The sequence below is a fragment of the Benincasa hispida genome, chromosome 2 (genome assembly GCF_009727055.1).
Source record: "Benincasa hispida cultivar B227 chromosome 2, ASM972705v1, whole genome shotgun sequence".
In the NCBI taxonomy this organism is placed as follows: domain Eukaryota; kingdom Viridiplantae; phylum Streptophyta; class Magnoliopsida; order Cucurbitales; family Cucurbitaceae; genus Benincasa; species Benincasa hispida.
In genome coordinates, this window is record NC_052350.1 from 53,692,451 (window position 1) to 53,704,159 (window position 11,709).

At 33.3% G+C, this 11,709-nt stretch overlaps 1 protein-coding gene across 3 annotated transcripts; it reads left to right on the forward strand.

Annotated features, from left to right (window-relative positions):
• The first annotated feature begins 1,061 nt into the window (after window positions 1–1,061).
• On the forward strand, window positions 1,062–7,472 carry LOC120072065 (cysteine synthase-like). Of its 3 annotated transcripts, none has more exons than XM_039024485.1 (12): window positions 1,062–1,264; window positions 1,370–1,415; window positions 2,258–2,360; window positions 2,488–2,597; window positions 2,700–2,757; window positions 3,254–3,517; window positions 3,624–3,761; window positions 4,248–4,299; window positions 5,772–5,851; window positions 6,565–6,624; window positions 6,725–6,805; window positions 7,159–7,472. In XM_039024485.1, exons 3-12 carry the CDS (start codon window positions 2,322–2,324, stop codon window positions 7,246–7,248), a joined length of 972 nt encoding a protein of 323 aa, XP_038880413.1. In that variant the 5' UTR covers window positions 1,062–1,264; window positions 1,370–1,415; window positions 2,258–2,321; the 3' UTR covers window positions 7,249–7,472. The 3 variants fall into 3 exon arrangements, with proteins under 3 accessions (XP_038880413.1, XP_038880412.1, XP_038880411.1); XM_039024484.1 differs by having other exon boundaries at window positions 1,063–1,264; window positions 2,293–2,360; XM_039024483.1 differs by having other exon boundaries at window positions 1,063–1,264; window positions 2,302–2,360.
• The last annotated feature ends 4,237 nt before the right edge of the window (window positions 7,473–11,709 follow it).

Here is an 11,709-nt window from a genome sequence, read left to right on the forward strand (position 1 = left end):
TTTATCATGATTTATAGGAACTAGGCCATCGTAGCCTTTATTTCTTTAATTTTGTAAAGATTCTTAATTTTGAATTGGTAGATCACTCTCGTCCCAACAGACGATACCAACTGTTGATGCCAAATTTTGGCCAAGGAAAAATGCACCTAACCTCCACGTGACATCAACTGTAAATTTGTAATTTAGGGAAGAGAGGATTTGCAAAACAAAGGAAAAAAGACTTTGATGCCTAAGTCGATAAGAGAATTGTAGAATGAGAGAAGAAGTCAGAAGTTTAAGTTACCTCATATGGAGTTATAATCACGTATTTATAGGCTTCGATCCTTCTCATATTCCTTATCTGATTAGGGTTTTTCATCGGACTGCGAATTATGCTCGGATCGAGCCCAATCGGTTTGGTCTTCTTGCTTGGGCGGGTTTGAGCTTCTTCCTTACGTACTTGTTCTTTTGGGCCTCAATTGATGGGCCTTCTTTTAGGCTTGGCCTTAGCCTTGACCTCGGTCGAGATGAGACCGACCCATTTATTTGATTCCTAGCCCACTTTCTTTTATCTTTCTGATTGACGCTTTTGTCCTTGGTTTTAAAATCCACCTGTAACAATATCAATTTATAAATTTTAGGATTATATCAGTTTAAACCCCGATAAAACAATTGTATCAATTCAAACTTTGAACTTTTGTTAGTGTATCGATTTACACTATTAATTGCATTTTATTTGGGAAAACCTCTACTATTTTCATGCTCCACGATCACATTCATCCTAATTACATTTCAATCTCCCAAATAGGCCCCTAAAGTTTAGTAGTATAGTTTGTTTAACACAGCAACCGTAGTGATAGGGTTCAAATTCCATCTTTTAAGATTAAAGATCATGTCAATTACCATTGGATTAAACTCAATTTGACATGGATATTTGCACAAATAGTTTCTTAACCATATTTTAAATATATTGTCTATTGACATGACACTTCACTTTTATTATTTAAACACATTTTTAGCTTTGGCGCGTATTTTTGCCATTTTTTGCCCTTTCATCGATGGGCAACGGACCCAAATGAAGTGAATTTGTAAATACGAAATTGACTTGGGAAAACGTGAAGATTTTCAATATTCATCTTGTGGTTCGAATGTGATCAGATTTGTACGTAAATCGCTTGGCCTTGGCCCCCATGTTTCTCTTTGCTCAGCACAATGGCGCAAAAAATGGCGCCGCAACCATTAAAATCCAACAAATATTCTCCTGCTCTGAATTCAACTTCCGTTGGTAAGCTTCTACCTAACCCAATTCGTTGACTAAGCTCCTCCCCCATTTTCCATGTAGTATTATTATTATATACACTGCCACAAGCTTTACCATGTTTTCTTGCAGTGGCTTTGTTGATGGAGATCAAATTCATTGACTGATAACGCTAAAGGTTAATTGAGTTACCTTTGACCATTACTCTCCTCCCTTGTTCCATTTTGGGGCTGCTGCTTTGTTTTTGTTAAACTTTGATTGTCGATCTTGTTGGATTTTCTGTTGATATTAGTGATCTGTGAACTTTTGCTTTTCCATGTTTTGGACAATTTGTCTTCTGGGTTTTCTATTTCTCTGTTTCTTTGTATGATTTACTCTCGATATTCAATGATGATGGCTTTGGGATGGTGGTTTCAATTTATTTTTTGCTGCTTGTATTGTCTGTACGCCACTTTGTTCTTCATCTCAACATTTTTTTCTTTTTTGGATTTTATTTCATGGAAACTTTCTTTGTTTGTTCATTTTCCCATTTGGAGCTTCCAAGTCTGTTATCCAACTTTTTGTTAATTTTCCCATGCTCATGGCTTACCCCACTTATCCTAGGAAAGTCTTCATCTTACCCCAAAGCCTACCTCCACTAATTGTTTGAAGGCTTTCCATCCCACCCCAAAGTCAACTCCAGATATTTCAAGTCCTTAACATCTTGGAGGTTTTTCTTTCAGAGTCATGTTATCCAATTGTATGCAATTCTTGGGTTATGAGTGCTCATGCCATCTTGTGACTATTCTAAGGGATAATCGTCTGACTACATTTGATTATTTAGAAAGATATTAAATCCTAAGTAGGTGACCACTATGAATTGAACTCCTTCATTCTAAGTTACTTACTATTTTTATCATCCCACATTCACTACTAGGCCAACTCAAGTTCTTTTTTTTTTAATCAAAAGAAAATTTTAGCTAGCACGTTTTACTTCTATGTGATTTTGTGGTAAGTTTTTACTGTCCTTTCTTTTTTCAGATTTTCTCCCTATCTTTTCACTGTTTCGCTCGTAGTTTGTGCAGAAACGAACTTAACTATACTCATGGAGGACAAATGTGCAATCAAGACTGATGCCACTGAAGTAATATCTACCTCCTTGGCTGCTTATGCTTTAGACTTCCTCTTCAACTCTTCTTTTTTCTTGATTCACTTCCTATAGGCTATCTTTCTTCTTTCCCTTTTCTTGATGGATGGTTTTCGGCCTGCAGCTAATAGGCAATACCCCTATGGTCTATCTCAATAAAATTGTAGACAACTGCTTTGCCAAGATTGCAGCCAAACTAGAGTCAATGGAGCCTTGTTCGAGTGTCAAAGACCGGTAATAAATTCTCCATTAATAAAGTGAATTCGTAACAAAAAAAAAAAGTAATAAATTAAGTGAACTCATATCCTGTTTTCCTGTTATATCTCTGGATTGCAGGATCGGACTCAGTATGATACAAGACGCGGAGGATAAGGGTCTGATAACACCAGGGAAGGTACATAATAGTGTACCACATGCAAATGTAGATCATTTAATTCTTAACCTTTTCAGTCTCAGGTAATAGAGACTTGAGAACTTGAAACTGCACAGTAGGCGACAAAATGCCATACATGTATACCATACATGTATATATTTACGAGTCTTTTCATATCTCTAAGCTCACGTACAAGGCTTCAATATCGAATTATATGGATCTCTTAAAACTTTGGGGCCTTGGGCAGTTACCTCACTCGCCATTATCTTAAGCTGGCTACAGTTTTAGTTGGAGAGTAGCAAGGTTTCTTGAATTAGCAGGCCTACGTCTGTAATGTGTGCTCCATCGTGAATAGTAGTTAGATTCCTAACAGTAACATTATACATTTCAGTGAAAATTGTGAATCAGTTGGATTAGTCATGTTGATCAATACTAGGAATCTACTAGATTTTCCGTCCTGTTTTCAAAAGCTTGCGATTATGGAAACTGACCTTTTGTTTGTGTGTGGGGTCAAAAGACTGTTCTCATTGAGGTCACAGCTGGAAACACCGGCATTGGACTGGCATGGGTTGCAGCAATCAAGGGCTACAAACTTATTCTCATAATGCCAGCTTTCTTCAGTGTGGAGAGAAGAATTCTGGCACTTGCTTTTGGAGCGGAGTTACGTATCCCCGACCCGGAAATGAGTGGTGAAGCAATTCTAAAGATGGCTGACGATCTTGAAAAATCCACACCCAATGGATATTTTCTGAGGCAATTTGACAACCCTGCCAATACAAAGGTAATTTGATATATCCTTCCATCAGATTTCATGTTTGCTCCTGTATCAATATTTGATCAGTTGAAAAGATAATTATTTAATTACTTTTTTTTCCTAATTTCATTAGATTCACTATGAAACAACTGGGGTGGAGATATGGAAAGATTCAGGTGGAAAAGTTGATGCGCTGGTCGCTGGGATTGGGACTGGGGGGACAATAACTGGTGCAGGGAAGTTTCTTAAGGAGCAGAACCCAAAAATAAAGGTTGGGATATCGTTTGAGATAGTGGAGTTTTAAGTGGAACACTGTTTTCAATGCTTTTAAGAGTGAGTTTGAAATAACTTTTGAAGTACAAAAGTGCTTTTAGTCCAACATTTACTCCACTAAAAGCACTTTTCTATATATTATAAAGTTTGGTTAAATAATTAAAAGTATTTTCAAAATTCTTTACGTTTTACCACATCAATGAAATGGTTTGCGTTTTAGAGAATTTATATGAAAAAAATAAATAACATTTAAAGTGCTTGAGAAGCACTAAGTGATTTTTTTTACGTGCACATAGAAAAAGTGCTTTCGTTAACCATATTTTTTTCAAAGCCACCCCAAACTCACGGTAGTGTTTTTAGAATTTTCAAAATCACTCTTGGTTAAGTAACCATGAAAATTTAGAAAGGTGCATTTCCCTTCCAAAACTCATCATAAACGCACCCATATTTCTTTGGACAAAACTCAAAAGTGTTTCAAATGTAGGTATATGGAGTAGAACCAGTTGAAAGTGCAGTGTTGAGTGGAGGACAACCCGGTGAGTTCGTTGCTACAAGCCTTCCCCTATCCTTTTTCTTCACTCTAAATTTTATGTTAATTACTTTAAAAATTCTATGGATAGATTAAGCAATTTCTGCAAAGAAAATTTCATGGTATATAAAACACTTCCAAATACACTTTGGTTGTATTTGTAAGTGACTCCATAAAACCTAGATGAAGGATCTGTTGAAGTGGAGCCACAAAGTCTTCTTTACCTTCTTGAAAGGCTGGTCATCAGGATTAAAGACCTAATCAGCCGAAAGGGGCAGCAACTTGCTAGCAAAGCTTGTAAGGGTGCAGAGGATGAAAATGTGACTCAAAAGATTTTGTTAGGGTTCCCCCCTCAGGAATTCACCTTCAGAAACACGAGAACAGAACCACACACACAAACAGAGCAAACAGATCAAGAACGTTGTTCTTGATATTCTTTTAATAATAGTTGTTAATTAACCAAGATGAAGCAAAACAGCTCTAAAATAAGAAAAAGGACGACCATTGTCAGGACAGAGAGCTGGGAACCTCTCCTTCGATTACACTCAGCTAAAACAACCCACCAAAAACCTTCAGACCCCCTTTCTCCTTCCTACATGCTAAAAATCATATCTTGAATTTTTTTTTCTAATTTCGAATATGGCTTGAACATGTGTCCCCAACGTGTTTGTATCTTACTTTTTAAGAAATTGATGTGTGTTCGTTTCTGTGTCGTGTCTGTGCTTTTTAGAAAACATTACTTCAGAACAAAGGGCATAACTAAAAACTAATTTCAGAGACACTAATTGAAATTAATGAAACCTTCTTGAAAGATTAACGAGTGTGAAGGATAATGAAAGAGACGGCATCTTTGAACTAAAATAGCTTGAATTTTTTAATATTTTTTTACAAGAAACTTCTTATTGATACTGTTGGATTTCATATATGTCTTTTGTAATATTGGTTGCGCAATACTTGTGTATTTGTTATTTTTATCTGTAGTTTTTTCCTTTATTGGTTGATGGTCTTTCTTCCATAGAAGATGATCTTGTATTTGATTCCATATGTAAAAGAAATACAGTAGTTTTATTTCTTCCCATATGCAAGTTGGTATTTGAGCATAAAACTCTAATATCAACAAGAAGTTGTTTCTTGTTTAAAATAAATTAAGCTTTTGGGTAGAGGTAGTGTGTAAAATGTTATGTTATTATAGGAGGAGATCTCAAGTTCAAATTCTTGTTGTTGCCATTATTATATTATGTATTCATTGCATTCATTGTCTGCTCACTGGGTCTTGTGTGAATATCGATGGTGTGGACGATGGTAATGAAAATATTAGACTTACCCTCAAAGATTTTGAGTATAGTGTCGACTGAAAAGAATGCATTCCATTTCACCTTATGCACCTCATCAACTAATGTTTCGAGTAAAATTGGATTGCTCTTTCAATACTTTATTGGCCTCATTAAGTGCTGACCATTACATGTTCTTGCATTGAAGGCCGCCATCTCATACAAGGGATTGGTGCTGGTATCATCCCTTCGATTCTGGACGTCGAATTGCTCGACGAGGTTATTCAAGTAAGTCACAGAACCAACTTAATGGTCGTGGCTAGAAACTAGATGAGTAGTTAAATGTTATTCTTAGCTGTTTAGTTTGATCTCTTCTAATTTTGCAAGACTAGCCACTCATTTTCATCATTTGGACTTACTGGCTTAGGCAAAAGGAGCAAATTGGTTCTTATTATAGCACCTTGTTCCAATATGTTTAACCATAAGTTACAATCCAAACATCTTTATAAAACTTGAAAAGCTCCAACTTATACTTGACCATTATAGCACACCAAACGAAGTACATATAATGATATAATCTTTTAAAAACATTTCTTAAAATTTTTGGCATTTCCCTGAATTGTACTAATAATCTCTTACTGATTGTATGGCTTAGTGTCCATCTCATAAAGAAAAAAATGGAAGTGTTGTCTTCTAAGTCAAACTCAGACTCTTGGCAACAATTATTTCTGGTAAAAGGCTCATGTATATTTGTTTTATTATGGTCTAAAACCTTTTAAATATTCCATTTTATTCATTTGACTTTCATACATTTGTTTCATTTTAGCTTCTAAATACTCTTAGCAACATTCGTTTTAGTTATTGCCACTACTAATTTAAACATAAGTTTGAATACATGTTGAAATTCATCACTTGGCCTACTACTTGTGACTTTTCTCATTGGGCACTTGCATTTTTCCTACAACTTCTAACCTTCCATTCTACTATTTATTTTGTGTAAGATATCGAGTGAGGAAGCAATTGAAACTGCAAAGCTACTTGCTTTAAAAGAAGGCCTTCTGGTATACTATAATATTTCTTTTAGGATCATCTTGGAACTATTTTTACTTCTGATACCAAAATCAGATGCTTTGCCAAAAGTGACTGCAACTTCCTTTGTAGGTGGGCATTTCGTCCGGTGCTGCAGCAGCTGCTGCGATCAAGGTTGCGAAACGACCCGAAAATGAAGGAAAACTTATTGCTGTAAGTCTATTTATTATCCCACATTAAGAATGATTCTCAGTTCAGGGTTCAATCTTCATAAAATCTGTTCACTTGAATTATCAAGTGGGCACTTATTCATCCTGACACTATTATTACTGCTTGTAACTCTGGTAAAACATTTGCAACTCTATCCACTAATTGATTTCATCTCTTGTTGGTTACTTCTATTTTGTCTCCTTTATTGTATTTTGGGCATTAGTCTCATTTCATTATTTCAATAAAAAGGTTTGTTTCCGTTTCAAAAAAAGAAGAAGAAGAAGAAAGAAGAAAAAAAAAAAATTCTATCCACTCAAATCAATCTTGAAGTGGTCTATCAATGTTTTCACTGACAGGTGATCTTTCCGAGCTTCGGCGAGCGATATCTATCGACTTCGCTCTTCGATTCAGCCAGGCAAGAGGCAGAAAACATGGCGTACAGTTGAAGTGACAAACAAATCAGGAAACTGTTTATTTATTTGCTATCTAGACTTGAGAGTAGAATAAGTTGAGAATGTAAGCTTACTGTTTGGAGATGAGTCACTAGTGGAAAATGTAAATTACATATAAATAATAAAAACATGTTATGTACATTTTACATGGTGAATTTTTGGGAGATTCTCGAAGAACAAAATGTTATTCAATGTTATTAAGAAGCCTGAGTCCAAAAGCCTACTATTTGAACTTGTGTTCTTTACTAGGCGAAGTCTTTGAAGGGTTCTACTTTAGTGTCGATATTTTGATTGATATTTCCACATATTCGATATCGATATGAAGGACGAATTGATATTTTCTTTATATCATGGAAAAATCTATGAAACATAAAAAATAAGCAACAAAATATCACAAATCTAAATATTTGTTTAGAAAGCATAAAATGTGTATTTACTAATTTAAATTGATTTTTTGATTTTTTTTTCTTTTATAATTTGTCCAAAAATATCCATAAAATCGACATTTTATTGATATTTTCATTAACATTTTTATAAAATTAAGATTTTGATATTTTTATTGATATCGACATTTTAAAACTTGATTCGAATTCATTTTGAATTAGATTCTAGGTGAGCTAGGATGGTACTACTCTGCAAACTTCTTGAAAAGTGTTTTTTCCCCTTTAAAATCTATTCTTTAGTGTGATTTTAATTTAAAGACGTATATTTGGTCGCATCTTTAAGATGTGATTCTACAAATATCAAATTACCGCCAAGACGAGGATAAAATAAACTTTAAACTTGAGGGCAATTTTGTAATTTTATGGTTTTGGATTTGTTACGTCTATTTTCGAATGCTTTAATTTGAGGGTGGTAATGAATTATTTTTGGTTTAGAGATTTTGAATCTAGTTTTTAGGAGTATATATGTATAATCTTATTGTTGGGATTTTTATTTTATTTTTGTTGTCGATGATTTATTTCAATTTAATAAATTAAATAACATATTGTTAATAAATCTGAAAAAATCGATAAAATTACTGAAGATATAAAATTAACAGATTAATTAACGAACTAGCCATTGTTAAAATATTGACAGTTATTGAAGGGTCAAAGTCAGAGGTCTTCCATTTGGAGCCATTTTGCTTGAAAATTTGTGCAAAATGACCAAAAAAAAAAAAATCTGTGACGGACACTTTTTAAAAACTTGTTTGTTATTGATCCTTTTGCCATATAAAATACCACTTTTACCCTCAATATTAAATGCTCTCTTCATGGTATTTTCTATGTCTCTTTTGCTCTTCCCTTCCAACAACAACAAAACGAAGATTCAAAGTTATTTAAAACCAAATATACTTTAGCATTTTACTTACTTTGTAAGCATGGTTGGAAAGAACGCGAAAAATCGTATGAAATCGAGTGATCATTTAGTTAAAATGGAGTAGTATCGACAAAGATATGACAAAAAACAAAATTATCATTTGCACAGAAAAAGTGTGCGGCCATTGACATCATCGTACGCAATTGCTTACATCAGCATATATGATCGCTGATATTAGTGTAAGCGTTTGTTGACATCGACGTGCATGATCGCTTACATCAATATACATGTTCGCTTAGTTTTTATTTTGCAATTTTGTTTTGGTCATATCTTTGTCGATACAATCCTCTTCTTACTAAATGACCACTTGTTTTCATACGTTTTTCCATATTCTTTCCAACCATATATTTCAACTAAAAAAAAACCTATATAATCTTTGACTTTATTACTCCAAAAATAAAATTTATCCAAGTTTAAATGTTATAATTTCATTTATATTTATTATTTTTAGCATTTTGTTCATTTTAGTAATTGCATGTTAGTAATTGCATACGCTAATGTCAGCGATCGCACTTCCGCTGCACAAACGACAAATTTGTTTTTGTCATATCTTTGTTGATACAACTCCATTTTAACTAAATGACACTCATTTTTATATAATTTTTCGCGTTCTTTCCAACCATGCTTATAAAGTAAGCAAAATGTTATCTTTAGTTTTAAATAACTTTGAATTTTCGTTTTGCTGTTGTTGGAAGGGAAGAGTAAAAGAACATAGGAAATATATGAGAAGAGAGCATTTAATATTGAAGGTAAAAGTGGTATTTCATATCGCAAAATGGTCAATAACAAACAAGTTTTTAGAAAGAGGTTAGTCATAGAAATTTTTTTGCGTGTTGATCATTTTGTACAATTTTCCATTTTCTCAGTTGGAAGTGTAACCGTTGGCGCTAAATTTTTTTATAAAATAACCCAAGAAGCAACAACTTTTCTATGGATGACCTCTTTCTAAAAACTTTGTTCTCATTGACCTTTTTCACATGTGAAATGTCATTTTTGCCCCCGACTTTAAATGCTTCTCTCCTACTCTTCTTCATCCTTTGATCTTCCCTTCCAACCACTGATCGTCTATAATTTAATACAACCATTTATTCTCAACCAAGATTGTACATTAGAAATCAATGCTATTGAATTTTAACCATGGGACAAGTAAACGAATATTATTTTCACCTCTTCAGCTTCATTCAAACACCATCGACTTTAAATGCTATTGAATCTTAACCATGGGAATGAAGCTGAAGAGGTGAAAATAATATTCGTTTACTTGTCCCATGGTTAAGATTCAATAGCATTGATTTCTAATGTACAATGTTGGTTGAGAATAAATAGTTGTATTAAATTATAGACGATCGGTGGTTGGAAGGGAAGATCAAAGGATGAAGAAGAGTAGGAGAGAAGCATTTAAAGTCGGGGGCAAAAATGACATTTCACATGTGAAAAAGGTCAATGAGAACAAAGTTTTTAGAAAGAGGTCATCCATAGAAAAGTTTTTGCTTCTTGGGTTATTTTATAAAAATTTTCAGCGCCGATGGTTACACTTCCGATTGAGAAAATGGAAAATTGTACAAAATGACCAACAAGCAAAAAAATTTCTATGACTAACCTCTCTCTAAAAACTTGTTTGTTATTGACCATTTTGCCATGTGAAATACCACTTTTACCTTCAATATTAAATGCTCTCTTCTCATGTATTTCCTATGTCTCTTTTGCTCTTCCCTTCCAACAACAACAAAACGAAAATTCAAAGTTATTTAAAACTAAAGATGCTTTAACATTTTGCTTACTTTATAAGCATGGTTGGAAAGAACGCGAAAAATTATATAAAAACGAGTGTCATTTAGTTAAAATGGAGTTGTATTAACAAAGATATGACAAAAACAAAATTGTCGTTTGTGCAGCAGAAGTGTGATCGCTGACATTAGCGTATGAAATTACTAACATGCAATTACTAAAATGAACAAAATGCTGAAAATAATAAATATAAATGGCATTATAACATTTAAACTTGGATAAATTTTATTTTTGGAGTGATAAAGTCAAAGATTATATAGGTTTTTATTTAGTTGAAATATATAGTTGGAAAAAATATGGAAAAACGTATGAAAACAAGTGGTCATTTAGTAAGAAGGGAATTGTATCGACAAAGATATGACCAAAACAAAATTGCAAAATAAAAACTAAATGAACATGTATATTGATGTAAGCGATCATGTGCGTCGATGTCAACAGACGTTTACACTAATATCAGTGATCATATATTCTGATGTAAGCAATTGCATATGATGATGTCAGTGGTCGCACACTTTTTATGTGCAAATGATAATTTTATTTTTTTGTCACATCTTTGTTGATACTACTCCATTTTAACTAAATGATCACTCGTTTTCATACGATTTTTCGCGTTCTTTCCAACCATGCTTATAAAGTAAGTAAAATGCTAAAGTATATTTAGTTTTAAATAACTTTGAATCTTCATTTTGTTGTTGTTGGAAGGGAAGAGCAAAAGAGACATAGAAAATACCATGAAGAGAGCATTTAATATTGAGGATAAAAGTGGTATTTTATATGGCAAAAGAATCAATAACAAACAAGTTTTTAGAAAGAGTCCGTCGCAGAATTTTTTTTTTTTCTTTGGTCATTTTGCACAAATTTTCAAGCAAAATGGCTCCCAATGGAAGACCTCTGACTTTGACCCTTCAATAACTGTCAATATTTTAACAATGGCTAGTTCGTTAATTAATCTGTTAATTTTATATCTTCAGTAATTTTATCGATTTTTTCAGATTTATTAATAATATGTTATTTAATTTATTANAATAATATTCGTTTACTTGTCCCATGGTTAAGATTCAATAGCATTGATTTCTAATGTACAATGTTGGTTGAGAATAAATAGTTGTATTAAATTATAGACGATCGGTGGTTGGAAGGGAAGATCAAAGGATGAAGAAGAGTAGGAGAGAAGCATTTAAAGTCGGGGGCAAAAATGACATTTCACATGTGAAAAAGGTCAATGAGAACAAAGTTTTTAGAAAGAGGTCATCCATAGAAAAGTTTTTGCTTCTTGGGTTATTTTATAAAAATTTTCAGCGCCGA